The sequence below is a fragment of the Poromitra crassiceps genome (genome assembly GCF_964638095.1).
Source record: "Poromitra crassiceps genome assembly, chromosome: 6".
NCBI classification, from domain to species: Eukaryota; Metazoa; Chordata; class Actinopteri; order Beryciformes; family Melamphaidae; genus Poromitra; species Poromitra crassiceps.
Window position 1 is genome coordinate 843,860 of NC_139627.1, and position 23,774 is coordinate 867,633.

At 44.6% G+C, this 23,774-nt stretch overlaps 1 protein-coding gene and 1 pseudogene across 2 annotated transcripts in view; both read left to right on the top strand.

Moving 5' to 3' along the window:
• Nucleotides 1-3,894: 3,894 nt before the first annotated feature.
• LOC310778683 (protein FRG1 pseudogene) lies at nucleotides 3,895-4,667 on the top strand (annotated as a pseudogene). The gene has a single exon. The product of its transcript is annotated as a protein FRG1 pseudogene (transcript).
• A 2,759-nt stretch (nucleotides 4,668-7,426) lies between these two features.
• Nucleotides 7,427-23,774, top strand: part of brpf3b (bromodomain and PHD finger containing, 3b) — a gene marked incomplete at its 5' end in the record, with an annotated part of 41,427 nt that continues 25,079 nt past the window's right edge. Inside the window, 9 exons of the mRNA XM_083639226.1 lie at nucleotides 7,427-8,108; nucleotides 9,728-10,123; nucleotides 12,739-12,966; nucleotides 14,630-14,849; nucleotides 15,259-15,415; nucleotides 15,885-16,016; nucleotides 22,115-22,243; nucleotides 22,655-22,967; nucleotides 23,341-23,610. Of these exons, the coding sequence (XP_083495352.1) occupies nucleotides 7,427-8,108; nucleotides 9,728-10,123; nucleotides 12,739-12,966; nucleotides 14,630-14,849; nucleotides 15,259-15,415; nucleotides 15,885-16,016; nucleotides 22,115-22,243; nucleotides 22,655-22,967; nucleotides 23,341-23,610 (2,527 nt within the window). The remainder of the gene's footprint in view (nucleotides 8,109-9,727; nucleotides 10,124-12,738; nucleotides 12,967-14,629; nucleotides 14,850-15,258; nucleotides 15,416-15,884; nucleotides 16,017-22,114; nucleotides 22,244-22,654; nucleotides 22,968-23,340; nucleotides 23,611-23,774) is intronic.

Sequence of the window (23,774 nt, forward strand, 5' to 3'; positions counted from 1 at the left end):
CCCAGGCGGGAATCGAACCCAGGACCCTAGTCTATTTTAGCTTAGCCTGGCTCGTAGCTGCAAACAAGCTTTTAGTAAGAGTCCGGGCCAACTCTGCAGTGGAGAACTTTTATTTTGGTCCAACAGTGAACATTATGCACAGCCTCTCTGTGACATTCTCAGCTCTTTTCCTGCTAACTATGACTTTACACACTTAGCATTTTGCAGCTGGCTGGTGCTAAAACGGAGATTTTCAATATTACTAGAGATACGGCACCACAGGCACCGCCAATTGTAAGAAATGGTACCAATATGTCTCCTAAATGGTCACGTGGTCACCTCTCCACTGAAGTGTTGTGAGAGAGAGAGGCTGGTGACACGGGGTTGTGTGCTGACCTAGCAAGCTACGTAACTTGAACTAGAGATCGTGAGTTCCCAAACTCCACACAAACCACAACACAAAGCTGCCACTTGTTAGTTCAATATAGGTGTCACTAAGATATTTGATTAAAAAATTATTTTTTCCAACCACAGATTTAGCAAATATAATCAAATCACTTGTATGCCTTTTGAAGCGTTTTATAAAAATTGTGTTAAAAACCCCCATTTACGTTCCAAAAGTTAACGTTTGTGAAGATTAACCTGCTGAACCCAAATTCACGCTCCCATAAACTTTTGTTAACCATAGACCTTATTTAATGCATTTAAGTGAAATCGTCATTCTAAAACCCCATTCACTTTTCCCCTGACGAACCAGGAAGTATAGGTTACTTCTGGACTCATTCCTGCGGTGCTCTATTGTCTCTAATTGTCCTCTCGAGGCGTGACATCATCAGCTCAATTGATTCCGGATCCAGACCCCTTTCAGTCTAATGTGAAAATGAATAGGCAAATTATTCATTGAATAAAAAAATTATAAATTACTATCGAATGCTAATTACTATCGAATGCTAATAGACAGTGATTATTTTTGGCTTGCAAACTTCTTCTATTATGCATTTCTTTATTTAGGTGGATTCTGATTGGTAGCCAAACTTAGCTTAGCATTCCAGCATTTTGTGGCTTTGGGGGGAATGTGAGACGTAGGATAATGCACATCCACACCATTAAGAAAATAGTTTTTAATACCATGTTAATATGTAATAACTTTGTCATACATACCTCATTTCCATGTCTGTTACCTCACCCATTTAGAATGCAACGATTGGCGAACAGGATTAAACAAAAATCGGGATTTATCTGAAAGTTCCAAAATGGTGACAACAATTGAGAGGACAATATTAACTATTTCTGCTTTTGAAGGTTTCTCTTTTATACATTGTTTTTTGTTTGTTGAGGTGGATTCTGATGGGTTTTGAAGCTGCAATAACAAAAATAAAATAGCCTACAAAAAAAAATCACTGGCCATACTTAGTTTAGCATTCCAGCATTTCATGGCTTAGTGAAACCAGGATAATGCAACATCTGCACCATGGTTGTTTGCATTTTTTCCCCATACGAGGGATCAGCCGAGCAGCATTTTGGTAAACAAACTGCGTCACTGCAACGGCAATGGAACCCTATGGAGCTCAAGTGGCGCGAGGCTTGTGTGTCTGACTCTAGCCGGCTATTTCGGTTTACATTTTAAAAACTGCGACAGTTCACACAACTTTAACACGACATGCATATATTGTACATCAAACTCTTGAGCTAATTCTGCTCTCACTCAGAATGTCAAAATATAAGCGATGTGATGTATAGTGTTTGAGATATCTTTTTTTTTTTTTTTTCCCCCGATTTTTTTTTTATTCCATTTTATCCCCCATTAGTGCTCACTTGATTTCTCTGTCCTGGTTGCTACTCCATCCTCTGCCGATCTGGGGAGAGCCGAGACTGGCTCCATGCTTCCTCCGAGACATGGGCAGTCAGCCAGCCGCTTCTTTTCACCTGACAGAGGAAGCTTCACCGGTAGGACATAGCACGTGGGAGGTTCACGCTATTCCAACCAGTTCCCCTCCCTCTGAACAGGCGCCCTTAACGACCAGAGGAGGAACCACATTAGCAACCAGGGTATTGCATGTTTTTGTGAAGGGGGGTTCCTATATGAAGGAAAGAACGTGCAAACTCCACACAGAAAGGCCCTTTTGACGACCCCACCCGGGCGGTGGGCACTTGAGGACATGCGGACGGGCACGCATTCCTTCAGCGTTCACATCGCCCCAGGTGGGAATCGAACCCACGACCTTCGAGCTGTGAGGCGATAGTGCTTACCACAGCACCACCGTACCTCCCCTGTTTTTGAGATATTAACGTTTGTTTGGCACAACTCATACAATTAACTGCCGCGGGGTTCCGCATTTCTGGGTGGCCAGTGGCACGCTGATTCGTCCTATTCAGTAACATGTTAAAATATGTAATATCTTCATCGTATGAGTAGCCTATATCATTTCAGATGGAATATGTGCCCATGATGATATGTATGATGCTGTGAGTGAGCAATGCTTGTAACATGTTGTGATTAACACTATGTGGACCTTTATTTCACTCTCGTACAGTTTACACCCATACATACAGTACTGTTTAAATGTGTAACTAGTAGGCTATACACATAACTATTTGACTGGGTAGCCTACTTTATTAGGGGCTGATGCATGATGTCATGTGCACTGTTGAATGGGCTTATGAGAAATTCTATCATTTGGCTGGCTGTGTATTTGGGGTGGGGTCAGGCCCGCCCCTAACGCCAGGCCTGGGTGGGGTCCTGGACTGGACTTCTTGCTGCCCAGTAGAACCATTTGACAGCATACAGTAATACCCAAATGCTAGTCTGTTGCCTTTTGTCTTCTGAGTGAATGTGTGCACGCATATACATGTCTTTTGCAATGTGAACATGAATAAACAAGTAAACCTGTGTGTGTGTGTGCGCGTGTGTGCGTGCATGTCGTGACAGGTTCAAGTGATCATCACTATGCTCCCAAAATGATCAGAAATCTATGTAATTCAGTAAATGTGTAGACAAAAGTGTTATTTGTGAATTTATGTATTGATCAAAGTTATTCATTTATTATAATGCATGATGAAGTTGTATATTATATGCTGCTGTGTTGATGACCTACTATAATTAGAAGATAACAGTTATGCTCGCGCGCGAAAATCATGACATGGTGACGTCTGGAGGGGGGGGTGTTCGCTCTTATCAAGTTAGCTAGTTAACCCACATAATAGCGGAAGTCAAACGATTTTGGCGTCAAAATAAAAGCACACTTTCAGCTCCCGATCTATACCTTTATCCTCGGAACTGTTTTTTTTTTTACATAGAGTAGTAGGCCCTAGTAGAGTAGATGTTGATGTTGTAGATTATTTCTTAGGATTCAATAACATATTTTTGGGTTTTCTACAGTAGAGTAGGCCCTAATAGAGTAGATGCTGTTGTAGATTATTTCTTAGGATTATTTTAGAAACATATTTTTTCATTGTGTTAAGTTATATATATATTTATATATATATATATATTAGGCATTGTATAGGCTCGAACATTTTCAGCATTTTTTTTTACGAACTAGGCAGCACGCATCAGTGACATCACTGAGGTGATGAGGTGAGGTGACATCACCCTCAGCCTTGTGTGTGTGAGTAATTCACTGGTGATGTCAGTGGGACAGACAGAGAAACAGACAGCCCTAGCTATTAGGTAAACAATGGCCAACTATTCTCAATATATATATATATATATATATATATATTAGGCATTGATTCCTAGGCTCGAACATTTTCAGCATTTTTTTTTTACGAGCTAGGCAGCACGCATCAGTGACATCACTGAGCTATAGCCTTGTGTGTGTGAGTAATTCACTGATGATGTCATTTATGACATCACTGATGATGTCATCAGTGGGACAGACAGAGAAACAGACAGCCCTAGCTATTAGGTAAACAATGGCCGACTATTCTCAAGTAAAATCAACCAAACTGGTCCTGAAAGGTCTGAACAAGGGGAAAAAGAAGAAACATAAAGATAAGAAGAGGAAAAGGGACGCGGATGAAAACAAACCTGATGTTATAGCCGGTGGTTGGTGGTGTGTCTGTAGCTTTGGGGATCTCAGTGGAACCGTTGCTGTAGAGATGCAGAATAACTCGTACATCCATGCCCTGGATACTGGGCTCTTCACGCTTGGCGCACCACACAATGATGATGAAGGGCCAGACCCTCCGGAGCAATTCACTGCCATCAAGCTGTCAGACTCCAGGGTAGCCTTGAAGTCTGGATATGGAAAGTACTTGGGTATCAACTCGGATGGTTTGGTGGTGGGTCGCTCCGATGCCATCGGTGCCAGGGAACAATGGGAACCAGTTTTCCAGGAAGGCAAAATGGCTCTCCTGGCAGCAAATAGCTGTTTCATCTCCTACAGTGACAGCGGGGACATCGAGGCCAAGAGCAAGACAGCAGGGGAGGGCGAGATGCTGAAGATCAGATCGTGTGCGGAAAGAGAGGTCAAGCGGAAAGATGACATTGCAGAGGAGGACAGGGGCAATTAATGTGAAGACCTGTGAGATCAATTATGTGAAGAAGTTCCAGAGCTTCCAGGACAGGCGGCTGCGGGTGAACGAGGGCGACAGCTCCACACTGAAGAGAGCCAGAGTCGACGGGAAGTTTCATGAGTTTGCTGGACAGGAGAAGCAAAATGAAAGCTGACAGATACTGCAAGTGAAGATTCAACTGTAGATTATTATTTCATAAAAAATATTGTTTAAGTAGATTTGTCTGTTGGAACATTTGATGTACTCTTGTGTTTTTATATTGTGAATAAATGACGTGGAAAAAAAAAAGGAAAAAAAAAGACAGCCCTGCCTCCCATTTATATACTGATGATGATAATGATGATATAGGCTATATACACACACACACACACACACACACACACACACACACACACACACACACACACACACACACACACACACACACACGCACACAACTTTGTGGACAAGCACGGACACAATTGCTGTGTGTGTGTGTGTGTGTGTGTGTGCGTGTGTGTGTGTGTGTGTGTGTGTGTGTGTGTGTGTGTGTGCGTGTGCGTGTGTGCGTGTGTGTGTGTGCGTGTGTGCGTGCGTGCGTGAGTTTTACTTTGAAAGACCGGAAATCATTTTTTTTTTTTTTTTACTTTGGCTAACCAACTAACATCAGCTGAAGTAAAAACATTATCCAACAGCCCGCTAGCTCAGGCTTAGCATTGATCCCTCTCACAAAACGGGGTCGACAACAAGCTGTTTCTCAGGCGTACTTGGGCTCGTTAATATATCACTCATGTTGTGAGTTAGTATTTTGGGGTGACTGTCCATCTCTCAGCCGCTGTGCCGTGAAGAAAAGGACGCGTTTCAAACAGTGAAACAACTACCGGCTATACGGCCAAGGAGTGCAGCTGGCTAGCGGCTAACGTTAGCTTTGCGAGTATTGCTAGTGAGGCTACTGGCCAGGCGGTCAGAGCGTCTGTCGAGGTACCTGTGTCAGTCACTTGCCATAACAGGTAAGTCTATGAATGGCAGAATACTTCATGCCTTTTGACTGTATGTCAGCCAGCACGGGTTGGGAATGGCACTGCCGCCCTGTCAACGCCAAAGCATGCTATCTAACGTAGCTACAGTCATGTTAGCTGTGCTATCATCTACAAAGTTAGCAGGCTACTTATCTCTGTACGACAGAGTATACTGTCGCAACACTGGTCATTTCTCATCCTAATGCAATTTGAATAGTTGTTACTACAATCTAAAGCTGTTGTCATGGTGTAAATAGGAGAAAAGCTGTTAACAATGTTTTAAAACTGTAAATATGGCTGACATTTTACTTTCGAAAATAAGGACACTGGTCTGTAGAGGCGGTGCAGCTTTCTTGGAAACGATTGGCTCCGGGGTGGATCAGTCAAGATTCCCTGGAACGTGATTGGATGGGCCCGTTGTGTTGTGGCTAGACCACTCTGGACTTGTTACTAGTTGCCAACAGTTTTATGAGATAAAGTGGTGAATAATACTGATCCCTTGTCTTCACTGTCCATAATGGTGCATGTATGTTTTGGCTGTAGACACCAATACACAATGTGACCGCTGTCATCATCACAGTGAGATATGCTGGAGTTATATTAGGTGTTTGGTGGGAGTCTGCGAGTTTAAGAGCATGGTGCATGGTTAGCCCTTAGCAGGAACACTGGTATATTCAGATCATACGACCTGAATCCAGCCTCCTTTATAAGACAAGCACCCGGGGTTCCAAACTAAGCCTCAAGCCACAAAGATGTCATCCGCGCTGTACTTTACAAGTGTCGCACTGAAATGTCAAACTCACCACAAGTTACCAGACAGTCTCGCAGTCTCCCGTGCAGAGTTTCGAATGTCAGCGCTGCTGATGAACAAATTTTAATTGTTCTGAACAATGCACAGACAAGACAAACGAAACACGCTCAGACACAGGAATAGAAAAGAAAAAACATACATATTTTATCAACGTTCGATATTACAATGTGATTACCAGCCGCATAAGGTGCTCAAGTGCTTGTGAGAGACATTCTGCCCGGGATCCCATGTAAGGGGTCCATGAGAAACCAGCCAAGCGAGTCACCTGTCACCCCTAACCTCGTCGAGGTAGGCTAAAAACCTGGTCCCAAATGGTTGAAAACTTTAGTGAGTTGGTCATCAGGCATCTAAGTCTCTCCATTCGTATAACAGACGTCATGTTCAACCACAGTTGGAAAGAAGGTGAAGAGGAGGACTTCCATTCCTTAAAAAAAAGCTACAATTGTCCCCTGTGTCAGAGCTGATAAACATTTTTAATTGTTTTTTATAAACGGGTCGACCGGGGGTAGATTCTCCCAAAACAACAGCTCAAAATGGCGTCGGCGTCTTCTTCTTGGGTCAGTCGACCAGATTATAAAAAATAATAAAAAATGTTTATGGGGCGGCTATGGCTCAGGAGGTAGAGCAGGTCGTCCACTAACCAGAAGGTCGGTGGTTCGATCCCTGGCTCCTCCAGTCCGCATGTCGAAGTGTCCTTGGGCCACTGAACCCCAAATTGCTCCCGATGGTGGCAGCTGGCCGCCCTCGGTGTGTGAATGGGTGAATGTAGGCACATTGTAAAGCGCTTTGGATAAAAGCGCTATATAAATGCAGTCCATCATTTACCATTTAGTTTATCAGCAGCGCTGACTTTCGAAACTCTGCACAGGAGACCGCAAGACTGTCTGGTAACTTGTCGTGAGTTTGAAATTTCAGTGCGACACTTGTAAAGTACAGTGCGGATGACATCTGTGCCAACCCTACTCCAGATACAGCAGCTGTGTTTCTCGAGCCATTTCTCCAACAGAGACTATGTGCATGGACAGAGCATGGAGTTTTCCACTGTATTTTATTGATTTCCAGCCAATCTTCTGTTGTGTTTTTTTTTTACCAGTAGGAGGGAAAGTGTGGTCGGAGGCCTATGAGGAAGCCACGCCGAAGAGGCCAGCTGGCCGGGGGAGGTGGAGCCGCAGCTGCTGGCAGGAAATGTGATGGGGTGGTGGGCGGGCGCGGAGGAGCCCGACAGTGCTCCCCTTCCCCCTACAGCCTAAGAGCCTCACCCAGCAGAGAGACCTTTACCTACGCCCAGGTCCAGAAGATGGTGGAGGTGGACCTCGACGGCAGACTCCACCGCATCTCCATCCTGGACCCCTTGGAAGTCATCACCGAAGATGAGATGATGGCCCAGGACATTTCTGAGTGTAACAGCAACAAGGAGAACAGCGAGCAGCCATCCCCTCCCGTCAGCAGCGCCCACCCTGTCCACAGGCCCACCACCCCCCGAGGCCGCAGGAAAGAATCCAAATATGCCCCTGTCATATCGCCCCAGAAGCACTGCCCCAATTCTCATCCACAAACACCGGACAAGTTAAACTCGTCGCACCATCACCACATGACCCTCCCTGAACCTACGTTTCGCCTGCTAGAGACTTTCAAGCCGGTCGAGGCTCCTCCTCTGCCCACAGCCTACTACCGTTACATGGAGCGCTCGGTGGAGGACCAGGAGGGGGAGGCGGAATACGACATGGACGAGGAGGACAACGCCTGGCTGGAGATGGTCAACACTGGCCGCACCTCAGAGGGCCACTCGACCATCTCGCAGGGTAGGAAATTAACTATTTTTAACTAGGGCTTTTTTTGCACTTGTGAAATATGTTTCGGCGACAATTTGGGTCGTTTCCATGGCAATTTTATCAAATGTTGGGAAATACCTATGTTTCGGCCATATGAAATCCGTTTAATATTTCTCCAAATGGTGTACCCCCCCCCAAAGAAAAGAAAAGAAACAACAAAACTTAATTTTTTTCCCATTTTAATTTAAAGTCGAGCTGAACCCAAAAATGACCTTTCTTTTCTTTTAGTTCAAATACCTGGGTATGCAGTGCACCCATTTAATAATGTATGCAAACAAAATCACAAAAGTCTAATTTCTTTCGTTTTTAACACTTTTTCACATCAAAAGTTCATTTTTCAAGATTTCATTGATAACAGTAATGTACAGTTTGCTGACGTCACCTAGTACTATCAAATTTCTACCCCATTTCAACCAATCATATGACATGCAGCTGTCAATCAAATCTTCATTTCAGGATAATTTTCTCTTCCAAAAGAAAGAGAAAATGGCGCCTAGTGCCTGTCATCTGGCAGAATTCCTATCCCATAAACTAACTACTAACTTGGCCAATTGTTAGAAACATGAACAAAAAACAAAAACTATAATCTCTAAGAATGCAAAGAAATGTAACTGGCTCGTTAAAACACGCATTCCAGGAATATCATTTACATTTATAACGATAATGGCGCGCGCCTCCGAGCCTGACAGCCTCCCTGGCTGTCAGGGGTCGTCTCTCGGAGATTCCAGGCGGGCGGGTAGCACCCATGCATCGGATTGTCCGCTTGCTCCGCACGAAGCAGCCTGGCTGCCTGGTACTCCGCGGATCCCACTTGCGTAGCACGACAACACGCTGAATCCCACCCGATTTGGGGGTGGAACACGCCAGGATAAGGCCAATGCCAAAGTCAGTCCTCAGAATTGTCAAATCAAATGATCGACACCGTATATGGTCCGCCTCTCAATTTGTTTTCAGTCTGAAACGGACTCAGATGCACGTGACAAACGGGTTCACCTCGACTTTAAGGGATAGCACTCTTTGCCAGCCTTTTTTAGGCCCTGGGTCCAGTCAGTTCATTCATCTCACTTCAATCATTTTTATTGCAGCAAAATTGTCAAGCAGACAGACAGACCAACACTGTCATCAAAACCTGTAATGTTCCATGATGCACTTGACAATTTATATGATCAAATATCACGATGCTTGGGATTCGTGCGAAACAATATATTGCCAATGGTGGCAGAGGAAGTCTGCGCTCTTTCTAACTCGGGCTTTAAATGGTTACCAAAGGAAATACAGAGGTATCAGCTGCTGGTCGTTACAAGCAGCTGATACCAGGGCTGATGATGGTCTGAGGACCGAAACGTTCTCTTTTTTGTTGTATCACCTCACTTTTGTTTGGCACTTTATGGTGAATTAAAAGCCAAGTTTTTCTGCATCCGTATGCCTCATCCTTTGGAAAGTGTGCAAGCCTTTTTCTCTCAATGTTTGGACAAACAATATATTGCCACACAAAATATTGCGATACTATACTGTAATACCCCCCCCCCCCCCACCCCTAGCATTTTGCCCCGAGGCCCCGCTCATTTCTGCCCCTGCTGTCTCTGCAGACACCTTCGAGCTGCTGGTGGACCGGCTGGAGGAGGAGGCGTACCGGGAGGCGCGCAGCCGCGCTCCCTCCCAGAGCGCCATCGACGACGAGGCCTTCTGCTGCGTGTGCCTGGACGACGAGTGCCTCAACTCCAACGTCATCCTCTTCTGCGACTCCTGCAACCTGGCCGTGCACCAGGAGTGTTACGGAGTCCCCTACATCCCCGAGGGTCAGTGGCTGTGCCGCTGCTGCCTCCAGTCTCCCCAGAAGCCCGTGGACTGCGTGCTCTGTCCCAACCGCGGCGGGGCCTTCAAACAGACGAGCGACGGGCGCTGGGCGCACGTGGTCTGCGCTATCTGGATCCCCGAGGTCTGCTTCGCCAACACGGTGTTTCTGGAGCCGGTGGAAGGGATTGGTAATGATGTAAAATAATTAAAGTCAACATTCTTGAGTCAGAGGTTCGGCTATTTAAGATGAGTTAAGGTCTCATGAGAGGAAGAGGTGTAAAAAGCATCAATAGTTCATGGATACAGTTCTTCAAAGAAGAAGAGATTGATGCAGTCTTATGTGTTGCAGCGACACACAGAGAGCTGACATAATAGATAAGTTAGTGCTGATACAGAGGCATTGTACTGTACAGTACAGTAAGCTGTGGTACAGAGATGACATGTGTGATGATACAGAGATTCACATAGGACGTCACATCAGGACAGTTCATGATGGATTAGGTTGCACATGTGGTGTACAGCAGGGGTTTTCAAAGTCTGACACTGTGGGCCTCCCCTCGGCCAAAGCCTGGAACCTCCCCCCAGTTTACTTGCTTAATTTCGCTCAATTCCTAGATGCCTATGGGATCATGATTATCTTATTTGATCCTATAGACACTCAATAATTGAGCCAAGATAGCCTGATATTGCTGGTTGACTTCAGACTACATAAAAAGGTCTGTCTGAAGGCATTTATTTGTTTCTGACTGGGAGTCACACACTTAAAGATTAGATGAACCCAAGTGCCTTTTAAACATGAAGTCTGGATCATGTCAGGCTAGAGAGAGCAGGATATTTTCAGGTTTTACCTTTTTAAACATGAGGGGTCTTTGTTTAGAAACAACTGGATATGAGCCGTTTTTTCTGCCAGTGGGTGGCGGGGGGGGGGGGGGGGGGGGGGCGGTAGCATGTATCGATAACAAGAAATGTGATAGGAAACAGCTTTAGCGAATTTGTAACCAAACTCCATTCAAAAACATGCCGTTTTAACAGAGGGTCCATTCCTGGCATTGTGCCAAAAATGAGGCAGTCAAAATAGTGGTCGCACCGTCGTCAATCACTGTGGGTGATTTATTTTACAAGTGGCATTCAAGTCATATCTGACTAGTTTTAAATTGATTTCTCCCCACAAAAGTTAGGCTAGGCCTATATGTCTCGATATAGGCTATCAGTCAGTCAGCTCCTATCCTCTCCGCAGTGTGGATGCACAGTGACACAACACTGCCTGCCTCAAATGGCTGCCTCACACAATAGAATTGGCTGCATCCAACTCGATAAAACTTCTCAGAAGAGACTAACGTTAGCGACAAATCTGGAGACTTCAAAAACATGCCGTTTTAACGGAGTCCATTCCGACCACGAGGGGTGGCAATCTGCCAAAAATGAGCACTTCTGCCTTTGTTAGGCTACATAAAGGCCTATGTCTCACTTTTTCTGACATGGATCAGCAGCGCAGCAGTAAGCTGTCTCCTCTCCTCGGTGTGATGCACGGACCTGCCTGCCTGCATAGCCGAAGCGCGTTGGGATCCCTAGCTCTACCAAACAATTCAAAGCTGTTTGCAGCACTTGAGGAAACCGTGAGTTTGCTCGTTTAATTTGTTGATATAAGCGATTGCCCGAACCATTCATTAATTAATAAACTAGTGAACATGAAGTGAAGTGAAGTGAGTCACGAAGAGCCACACCCGCCCACTCAGACGGATCTGCGGATAATGACCTGCCACTGTTTAACAGCAGCTGCGCTTGCGTGGAAGCGGATCTTACACCGGCGGCCGAGGTGACTAAGATACGGACTCGCGGGAGTGCGCGTAGGCCGGCTAATTGTTGTTTAACATGCAGGCCAACCGGCTAGGAGCAGGTTATAATAGGGATTCCACTGCATGTTAAGAAGTGGCAAGTGGCGTGTGGGTTGGAGTCACGTTTCAGACTGAAAAACAAAACTTCTCGCGTTGTGGTGCTACACGAGTGGGATCCGCAGAGTACCAGGCAGCCGGCTGTGTGGAGCGGACAATCCGATGCACGAGTGCTGCCTGCCTGCCTGGAATCTCAGAGAGGCGACCCCTTACGTTAACATTGTCCTGGAATGCGAGTTTAACGAGCCAGTTACATTTCTTTGCATTCTTAGACATTACCCTTTGCTTTATTTTGTATGTTACATACCATTGGCCAAGTTATTAGTTAGTTTATGGGCTAGAAATTCTGCCAGATTACAGACACTAGGTACCATTTTCTCCTTCATTTGGAGGAGAAAATTTTCTTGAAATAAAGATTGATTGACAGATGCCATGTCGTGATCAGTCGTGATATGATTGGTTGAAATGGGGTAGAAATTTGATAGTACTATGTGACGTCAGCAAACTGTAGATTACTGTTCTGAATGACATCTTGAAAAATGAAAAAGTGTGAAAAACTAAAGAAATTAGATTTTTGTGATTTTCTTTGCATACATTAATAAATAGGTGCACTGAATACCCAGGTATTTGAACTAAAATAAATAAATAAAATCATTTTTGGGTTTAGCTCGACTTTAAGCTATTCTATGTGATCTCCTTTTGATAACTAATGTAATAACTATAATAACTATTCAATGAGCCTCTCTTGAAACTGTTTGGAACTCTCCTGGGGAGGACCGCCTCCGACTTTGAAAAACCTCTAGTGTACAGAGTTGAAAAGTGAGATGTGCTTATGAAAAGAAGTCTACATTATGTGTATGTATTTAAGTGAATGATTAAGGGTGTGATGGTTAAATGTTTCTTCACATCAGGTAACATCCCCCCCGCCCGCTGGAAACTCACCTGCTACCTGTGCAAGCAGAAGGGCCGCGGTGCGTCCATCCAGTGCCACAAGGCCAACTGTTACACAGCCTTCCACGTCACCTGTGCCCAGCGCCAAGGCCTCTTCATGAAGATCGAGCCGGTGAGAGAGACAAACGTCAACGGGACGACGTTCTCAGTTAAGAAGACCGCGTTCTGCCAAGCACATTCGCCGCCAGGTAGGGATGTTAATGATTAATTACTGTTAAGAATTTGATCGATCAAACATATATTAACTGATTCACCGACAATGTAGTTTATTGTATTGTATTGTAGTTTATAAAAAAAATCAGAAAAGATTTACAAGGGTGACATTTAAAGGTCCCATATCATACTATTTTTAACGGTGTAAAACATGTCTCATAGGTCTTTAAAACAAGGTTATGAATTCTGTAGCAAAAACCCAGCCTCTGTGGGACTTCTCTATGTGCTCTGTCTCTCCCCTCATGAACTATTAAGGGTGTCACGGTACGTGTATTAGTCCCGTGACGTCATGGTATGGGCGTCACGGTTCGGTGCGTGTAGCTATACGACGAATATGTCAATACACACTCCGTTAATTACATTCGTCATAATTAAGCAATATTACACGAGAGGGTTACTTTACCGTGGTTATTGGCACGACGGTGATGTGGCAGGGCCGAGGCTTCAGTCGAGGTCCGTACGCGTCACTGAAAATCACGGAAGTCAGAACGGCTCGTTTGGAGGCACTTTTGCATTAACAGCTAATGCAGGACGTTTGGTTGGTTGATTAACTTGTTCAGTAGGCCTAAAGACAGGTGTCAAAATCTGCATTTAGTATTTTGTCAAAAGCTTTTTTTTTATATAACGATTGATCGATTCATTGATCGTTAACTCATTGAGTGCCAGCCACTTTTGGAGAACGGACGCTCCCAGTGCCAGAGTTTCAGAGCGTTTTCAGTGATTTCTCGAGGCCCACAGAATATTGTGTGATATTACTATGTAAACACCGAACACGCACAAAGAACGATGAGACTCTATTGTATCAGCAGCAAAAAAAAGTTTATTGATATCATTTTCCGTTCTTTAGTTATCAGCCGGAGAAGATAGGTCAAAAACAGCAAAAACAGGCGTTTTCATCTAGAAGCTGAGATATTGAGCCTTTTGTGAAATTAAGCATTTCAAGCAAATCACTGACTCTGAAACTAATATTTTCTGACCTGAAACATCTGAACAGTAATTTCCTTCAATATAACAGCACCCCCACCCCCCTCTACTGCAAACTCCTCCTCCGTGTTTGTGTCTCTGGTGGCTCTGCTTGCTCTGCTGCTTGTCAGGCGAGTCTCTGCTGCTTGCGGATCCAGTTCGGATGGCGGCCGCTCGTCGGGGGAGTCTGGATCGGGCTCGCTCGTTTCTGGGGTCTCGGTTGTGAGCTGGGATGAAGCTGCGTCCGATTCTGGGCTTTCTGCTGCGCGTTTCAAAGTGTGCTGCACCCAGAGTCTATTTTCGGAGCCCCCCACCGTTGTGCGCCGGCTCCCAGCGCGACAGCGAAAAGCCAAACCATTCTCATGAGAATGGTTTCATCACGGCTTTTTCTGCTGTTTTTACTCAACTTTCTCTAATCTGGAGAGCACTGTCGCCACCTAATGGGTCGGTAAAATAGGTTATACACATTCAACATGCCCCAAAATTTTACAGTAGATGTATTAGGCATTGATCCACGTCCCACCGTCAAAAAACGCAATTGACGACAATCATCGTCATTGGCACTCTACGTTAGTAATCGAATTGACGACGATTGTCGTCATTGGCACTCAATGAGTTAACATGACCAATTAATCGATTAAGGAAATTTATTAAAATTAGCATCCCTACCACCAGGCCAAGAGAGCGACGAGGAGGAGAGCGGAGGCAGAGTGGTGGGGGGCAGGGGGAGGGCCAGCAGGGGCCGCAGCGCCTACACAGAGGTCCCCGCCTCGCCCAAACCAGGCAGGAAGAGCCCGGGCACGCCGGGGAAGAGGAGAGGCAAGAAGAGCACAGAGACAGTAACAGCACAGCCCGCTTCACCACTCCTCACAGTGCCTCAGATACCCACACAAAGGTAGGCTTCACCACTCCTCACAGTGCCTCAGATACCCACACAAAGGTAGGCTTCACCACTCCTCACAGTGCCTCAGATACCCACACAAAGGTAGGCTTCACCACTCCTCACAGTGCCTCAGATACCCACACAAAGGTAGGCTTCACCACTCCTCACAGTGCCTCAGATACCCACACAAAGGTAGGCTTCACCACTCCTCACAGTGCCTCAGATACCCACACAAAGGTAGGCTTCACCACTCCTCACAGTGCCTCAGATACCCACACAAAGGTAGGCTTCACCACTCCTCACAGTGCCTCAGATACCCACACAAAGGTAGGCTTCACCACATTTTTATGGAGCTGCAGAACTCATGTCAGTGAATCTGTAGATGATGAGAGCAACCTTCATCTCTCTCTCTGTTGTACAGGCTGAATATCATCTGCAAAGGCATCCTCTTCCAGAGGAAAAACCAGTTCATGCAGAGGCTGCACAGCTACTGGTTACTGAAGCGCCAGTCGAGGAATGGCGTGCCGCTGGTCCGGCGTTTGCATTGTAACATCCAAACCCAAAGGACTACTGAGCAGGTCAGCACAGGAAACATTAGCTCAGGATTTGGACTCGCTTTTGACTGATAGGGTTGTTTTTGGAGGCCAACGTCAATATTTTTGGATTAAAGTTGGCCAGTATGAGCCTGTTATGTAGACACATTCCCATTTGGACCACATGTTTGCAGAGGGATGTCAAATGGAACAGCAAAGCTACAAGAACATTCTTATCTCCAAAAAAATAATAATCTTACCTGAAGTTGGTAATGGTAATGTTAGGTGTGATGTCAAACAGGAATTTTCAAATAATCTTCCTACCCCATACCTTACCATTTAAGTAAAATTGGCTTGTCACCATCAATTTAGATAGCAGAAATGTGTCACGATATTAGAATATCTTCCCATATTTACGATAGGATTCCACTGAAAGACGATCAACACTAATATTGAATTATCGCCCTGCCCTAGTCGAATGGTGTGTTAATGTGTGCATTGTCCTTTTTTTTAGCCTGAGGTGGATGAGAAGGTTTGTGCAGCAAGAGAAGCGCTGAGGTATTGGCAGAAGCTTCGGCATGACCTGGAGAGAGCCAGGCTACTGGTGGAGCTCATCCGCAAGAGGGAGAAACTCAAACGAGAACAGGTAATGCTGACCTCACACTAGGGGTGGGACAAAATATCGATACTCACGGTATCGCGATATTTCCACTTGCGATACGTTATCGATACACTGGCACCAAGTATCGATATGTTTATTAAAAAAAAAAAAAAAAAATTATAAACAGGCTAAAATATTATGCTGTGTGTGGTAGTTCAAACATAGTTTCAAGTTGACGTTTATTTATGTTTGTAGTTGAAACAAAAACATAAATACTGTAGGCTACATGAATGGAAATGTTTGATCATTAATATCTACTTTTAGAAATTATATAGGTAGGTAGGTTATATAGGTTTTCTTGTTTTAATAATAATAATAAAAAGACTTAATGTGTAACTTTTCCTCCGTGGTATCGAAAATGGTATGAGTGAGTGAGTGAACTCTGAGAGAGTTCATGTCAATTCTGCTAATAAATACATAATACCTGCTTCTTGCCTTTTAGGGGTATTTTTTTCTCTTCAGTTACACAGGTATCGTGATGTATCGTCTTCCAATATATCGATTATCGCAGTATCGCTGTATCGTGATAATATCGTTATCGAGGGCCAAGTATCGTGACGATATCGTATTGTGAGCTACTCAGCGATTCCCACCCCTACCTCACACCAAAAGACTTTTTAAGCCATTTCACTGTCGCAGACAAATTGCCAATGTCGGGATGAAATCCTGAGTTTTGCTGGAGTTGTAGTGTCATCTCAGTCTTTTGATGTAAGGTGGTCACAAAACTTAGTGCAAGTCAGTTATCCTCTTGTCATGACATTCCGACAAAATCAAACGGACATAAATAAATAAATGCTAAATACCTTGTTGCGCTTTTATGAGTGGAGCTAAACTCCCATTATACTCTCCCCGTCTGTCCTTATACTATCTCCTTGTTCCCCGGTCTCAACTTTGCACCGTTTACCTTCTGTCAAGTTGTGTCCGTTACCTACGTCCACTGTCTTTTCAATATAACAGCACTGGAGAGACACAGATAATTAATTAAAATTGCAACAGCGCTAATACAAGGGCCAAGTAATGCGCACAATAGCCCGTTAGTGCCAACAAAGAAGCGCAAATGGCGCTCCAGTAGGCTACCAAACGTAATGTAATGTAATGTAATGCTACCAAACGTGATTCTGGTGCGAAATGCAGTCGGGCAACAAGCGCGTGTATGATATGAGGTGAATCAAAATGCTGACCACAAGAGAGAGCCTGGCTGATGCAGGTGCCAGGTGTGGAGTGGGAGAGATGGAGCATAGCCTATTGCTGGAGATTCAAGTTGTGCGCTGTTTGCACTGACACTGTTGCAGTTATTATTTTTTATCTTTTAGCGTGGTTTTCTTATCAAGGCAGTGTCCAGGAGATATTTGCTCATAATAAGTGTCTGCAAATCCAGATAGATGGGAGTGTGCATGTTGTTTGTGTTTCAGTAACTAAAGCGTCCTTACCGAGAATGACATGATTCCCTCTTGAATGCCGACCAATTAAATATTCTTGCTGCAAAATCCATTTGTATTGTTTTGGCCAAGCTGGACGTGATTTGCTCCGTTGGCCTGCAGCTTTGAAACATGGTTTACAGACGGGCTATGTGTCCGTGTCAGCAACGTAACGGTGGAGGGGGCTGGGAGGATTACACCGGAAGAAGCTCCCATATTTCACCTAAGGCAGAGGTTCTCAAATGTTTTTCAGCCAAGGACCCCTTACAAGATAGAAAATATACCGGGGACCCCCTCATTCTGATTTGTGATTTTGGGCTAAGCTTAATTGTTTCCACGGTAACATGCTTGACTTTTAATTTGATAGGTTTGTTATTAGAATGTAATCCATGAACCATTTTAGATTTAAAGCATAAACTATTTTCGTTGAACTATGAAGATTTTGCAAAAAAAAATATATATATATATTTTTTATTACATTACATTTACATTACGTCATTTAGCAGACGCTTTTGTTTTGTCCAAAGCGACTTACAATATCACAATTTGTCAACAGTCCAGAAAACCACTATGCAACACAATCAATGACAGCCAAGATATTTTGATAGACTAGCACCATGTAGGAAGTAGTTTGAGAAGGAATAAGTAACATGTAGCATTTTCTTTTTAATTAATTAATTAATTTTTTTTTTTTTTTTTTTACTTGAAAACTTTTCGCGGACCCCCTGGCAAAGTGCCACGGACCCCTGGGGGTTCGCGGACCCCCATTTGAGAACCACTGACCTAAGGCATCATGGCAGCTAGAAATGAGGTGGATAGGAAGGAACAGTTTGAAACATATCTTATTTCCTGTCAGCTATTGTATTGGCAAACACTGTAACAGGAAGTAAAGCTAGGGGCAATTTAGAATGTTTATGTTGTCGACTTAAAACCATCTATACCACACATGGGCAACATACGACCCTTAAAACCATCTATACCACACATGGACTGTATATAATATACCACACATGGGCAACATACGACCCGTGATGGAATTGCAAAAAAAAAAAATTACAGTGCACCTGAACGCAACATGCAAGATACCTGCTGAATAAGTGTCCAAATGTTCATGTCATTCTGGCCAATACTCTTGTTATAGCATTTCAGTCTGGAATATCTTTCAATAATATGTATGACTAAAAGGCTAAAAGTAATCTTATGTGTAAGAAATGACGAAGTAGAAATTTAAATAGTTTACTTTAAACTATTAGATTAAAGGGTTTTGGATTTATTTAATGTAGCTTCAAGAGTGCATTTTTGTTCTTGTGTGACCCTCAACACAGGCTTTGAGAATCCCGGGCCACTTACTGATACTTATGCTTAAATGAACCCACTCATAATCTGGTTTATTTCAAGAAAAACATTTCAGCTAGTGGAAATTCTAATTGGCTGGTAAGTGGTAACTTTAAAATCTAGCAGCCATATTGGCCCTGTAGGGAGAGCAGGTGGTGACATAGGAGTGAGTGAGAAAAGGATCAAATATTGGTGGTTAAGACTGAATAATGACATCACAATTGTTAATTTAAAATGAGTTATTCCTCTAAACCTGGCTTCAAATGCCCCAAATTTTTCACACTGGCACCGTTTAGCCCTCAGCAAAAATCCATGGGTTAGCATGACAATATTTGTTCGCCCCCCGGCAACAATCTGGGTTTCTCATGTGGCCCCCCATGAAAAAGAGTTGCCCACCCCTGATCTATACAGTATGTAACAACCTGTGGTTTACAGTGATTTTACAATGGCTAAGAGGTGTTTAATGCACGCCACGTAAAAACACTGTAAACCATGGCCTGTTCCAGCTTATTGCTTCATTTGAAACCTAGCTTATTTCCTGTCAGCTTGTATTAGCAAACACTACAACAGGAAGTAAGCTAGGGGCAATTTAGAATTTAACAGTATACAACAACAACAACAACAACAAATAAACAAAACAAACGAACAAGCTCAGACACAGGAAAAGAAAGGAAAGAAAAACATACATATAATATTGTCAGTTATTATAATGTGGTGCTACCATCCATATAGGGTGCTTATGTGCTTGTAAGAGATGTCGTTCATGGGGTCCCAGGCAAGGCGTCCCAACAGGAACCAGCCAGGCGAGTCACCCACCGCTCCCAACCTCGTCGAGGTAGGCTAGAAATGGGTCCCAAATAGTTAGGAACCTTGTGAGTTGGTTCTCAGGGATCTGAGCCTCTCCATCCTTATAACGGAGATCATGTCCGTCAACACAGTTTGAAAGAAGGTGAAGAGGGGGACTTCCATTCTTTCACAATGAGTTTTTTTGGCAACAGTTTAGCAATTTAGAATGTTTACCGTAAATTCCGGACTATAAGACGCACCGGTGTATAAGCCGCGGGACCAAAATTGACTATTTTTTTCTTCTATAAGCCGCACCGGTCTATAAGCCGCGGGTGTTTTGATGTTTAATTACCATATGAAAGGGTTCGTGCACAGAGAGGAATGTCGGGAAAGCGATGGCTGTTTGGGGAAGCTCCCATTTATTAACATTTCAACAAAACAAAACAAAAGTCAGGTCACTAATCCCCAGACAAAATCACACAACAATAGGCTATATGTGCAGCAAACCTGTAACCAGAGAAGTCAAGTCACTAATGCTCGTCTTCCTCTTCTTCCTGCGTACTGAAACCACCAAAGTCCTCATCTTCAGTGTCGGAAACGAACAGGTTCAGGGTGGCTTCGTCAACCACTCTCCTCTCTCCTTCATTGTCACTCAAAACCAACGAACTCCTCTTCATCTATAGCTGTGTTTCCATTACAGTTTTTCGCAAAAGAATTGCGATATTTCTACAACTTCGACAATGTACAATTGCGACTTGTAGGCGTTTCCATTGAAGTTGCGTTTGAGTGATTCCCCGTTGCAGCAGCTGCCACAGTGATTACGCACGGGGATCTGCCCCATATCCCGTCCCCTGCATGCTCAAATCCAACCAATGGTCAATGGAAATCCCAACATGAAGTTACAATGCATATAAACGAGCCTGATTATCAATTCAAAAGAAAATGAGTCGCAAAATGTTGCTGGCTGCGTGAATGCAGTCAGCGCGACAGGCAGAGGAAAAAAGGTAGCCTAATAGCCTACAACTGGTCCGATTTAGAGATGGAGGGGGGAAAAGGCTGATTTGGTTCTATAATTGCACCTGAAACGTGTGCAATGTATTAGCCTACTCACAGTCACTGTATTCACTTCAGACAGCACCACCGCACCAGTGTGTGCTTTTCATCCTCTCATCTCGCCGCTGTGCCAAATGCGCGCACACAGGCAGCCTGCTGTCACCATGGACCGATTTCTGCCATTAAACATTATCTAATTTGCCCGGCTACGCTTTTGCACAACACTCGTCTTTCTGCTAGGTAGCGTTGCTTCAAAGTTTTCCACTTGCTGCGGAGGTTTTGACACGGCTATCGAACCTTACTTACCAAACTTATTTTCCGCTCCTTTTCCAAGGGATAATATGGGTCACATGACGTGCAAATGCGAAAAATGTGTTTCCATTACACTTTTGCGATAAACTGCTATATCGACACGTCTGAAAAACCACCTCATGATCATCTACTGCTCGTTCTCATGCTGTCGAGAACGAGCAAAGCTTTTTTTTGGTGAAAGAATCCTCCAGGGCGCTTCTTGTTAACAGTCCGAGTGAGTGGCAGGTCGAACGTCAAAGGCACTTCATCCATATTTATGATCTGCTCCGGTTCGATGGAATATTCCTTGATCTTCCTTTGTGTGAATTCGCCGAAGTTTGTGATTTTCTCCTGGTAGTCGGGGGAGGGAGTTGATGGGCTTGTGGCCGTTTGCTTACCGTAATTACCATATGTAAGTGGTCACGCACAGAGGGGATTGTCGGGAAAGAGATGGCTGTTTGAGGAAGCTCCCATTTACCGTATTACCGTAACATTTCAACAAAACAACATAACACAACACCACCGTTGTTTATTTTTACAGTGCACACAGTGTCCGCGGTGTGGTGAAAAGAGGGCAAGAGAGGAAATTAAAACAGAAGTGGATTTATAGTTAGAAAGAGTGCTAAAAAAGAGAGATTTTTTTTTCTTTTTTTTCTTTTTTCTGAAAAAATCCATAGATAAGACGCACCGTTATATAAGCCGCAGGGGCCAAAAAACGGGAAAAAAGCCGCGGCTTATAGTCCGGAATTTACGGCTATAGGCCTAATAATTAATGTTTTGCTGCTGCAGTTCCAGTGGATTAGACTAATCATTAGTCACTAATATTGAACGGTGTCCAGAGCTGCGTGCTATTTGTCTGAGCAATTACAGCCAAATGAGTTTCACATCTTGGTAGTGCTATCGGTTGCAAACCAGAAAACATGATGGTAGGCCCTTTTCACAGCAACTGTTTTGAGGTGGTAAAGCAGGAAGTAACATTGAGGGCCCTGGTACTGGAACCATCATTAATGGTGTTGGTTACACCCGTGTTACTTCCTGCTTTACCACCTCAAAACGGTTGCTGCGAAAAGGGTCTATTGGTGACAAAATGTACTTGTAAGTCACTTTCGATAAAAGCGTCTTCTAAATGACGTAATGTAATGTTGAAGTCCTTAAGACCTTTTCTTTTTCACTCTCCTTCTCATCATGTGCCCCCTGCAGGTCAAAGTTCACCAGGCGGCTCTAGAGATGCAGTTGACCCCAATGCAGGTGCTGCTTCGTTCCACTATGGACCAACTACAGGAGAAGGACACAGCCCAGATCTTTGCAGAGCCGGTCAATATGAAGGAGGTAAGGCATTTATTTCACCAGTAGAAGGTTTTCCCCCGTGTCACCCGGCCACGGCACACCTCAGCCGGCTTGACGAGGTAAAGGTGAGTACGGAGCTCCTGTCCAGTGCCATACGGTTACCATTCCCCAACCTGCTGCCATCTGCCTTCTCCAGTCCACATCACCGCTCCTGCAGCTCAGCCACTGCTGCCTGTCCCGTCCTAATGTGGATACAGGAGAGGACCAATAAATATTGCGAATAGAACAACAAACGTATTAATAAAACGCATCGGACTCGGTGTGCAAGGTTTCTGTGCAAAACAATGTTTTTTTTTTCAGATGGCGGATTAACAAAATGCATACGGGAAAAAAAACGGACTCTGTGCAAACTGCAAAGACCTTAACCCATGTGCTGTTGTGTCATTTCCTCAGGTCCCAGACTACCTGGAGTTCGTCAGCCAGCCCATGGACTTTACCACTATGCGCTCCAAGCTGGAGGCTCACTCCTACCGCTCCTTGGCCGACCTGGAGGTCGACTTCAACCTGATGGTGGCCAACTGCCTTCTGTACAACACCAAGGACACTCTGTTCCACCGGGCAGCGCTGCGCCTACGGGACCTGGGCGGAGCCATCCTGCGTCACGCCCAACGGCAAGCCACCAACACTGGGCTGGACCTGGACACCGGCATGCACCTCCCTGAGTCGCCCCAGAAACGAGACTTTTACACCTGCACATGGGAAGATGGTAAGTTACACTGGTAAGGGGGGTCTTGCGCTACTTTTGAATGCTAAAATAAAGCTGATAATGTACAATTTGATTAAAAAATAATAATAATTTCAAAGTACAACACAAACTGTCCATTTTGCGGCAACTCGACAGTGCTGCTTAATCCAGGACCTTACTTCCTGGAACTCTTGAGAGTAAAAAAACTGGTCCATTGGAGTGAATGGAGATGTCATGACTCTTCTAATCTATCTACACGACTCTGGCTAGGCCTAGCTAGATACATTCTCTGTAAAGCCCTCTGAGACATGCTTGTGAATTATAGCTATACAAATAAACTTTCCTTGACTTGACTGAGGACGGTGTTAGACTAACTCCTCCCCCTCTCACCCAGTGGATAGTGTTCTGGATCCAGACAACCGGCTTCACATGTCTGTGGAGGAGCAGCTGAAAGTGCTTCTGGACAAGCTGGACTTGGCGAGCTCCATGCGGGGCAGCGGTGCCCGGACCCGACGCATCCGCCTGCTGCGCCGTGAGATCAATAACGTCCGCTACCGCCTGGGCCAGCACCCCCGCCACGCCCTCACCAACGGACACCCCAAAGACCAAGAGGACGACGAGGAAGACAACGAGACCGACAACGGCCTGTCGTCCTCTGATAAAGGTGGGTGATAAAAGCACTGACGCTTTAACAGTATGGCATTTCCAATAGAGCTTGATACTTACGTGACACTTGTGACGTAGCTTTGGTTTCCGGAAGAGTATTTCCCCATTCAATAATCAAAATCTCAATGCAGAATATGAATGGGCAAATACTATACTCTTCCG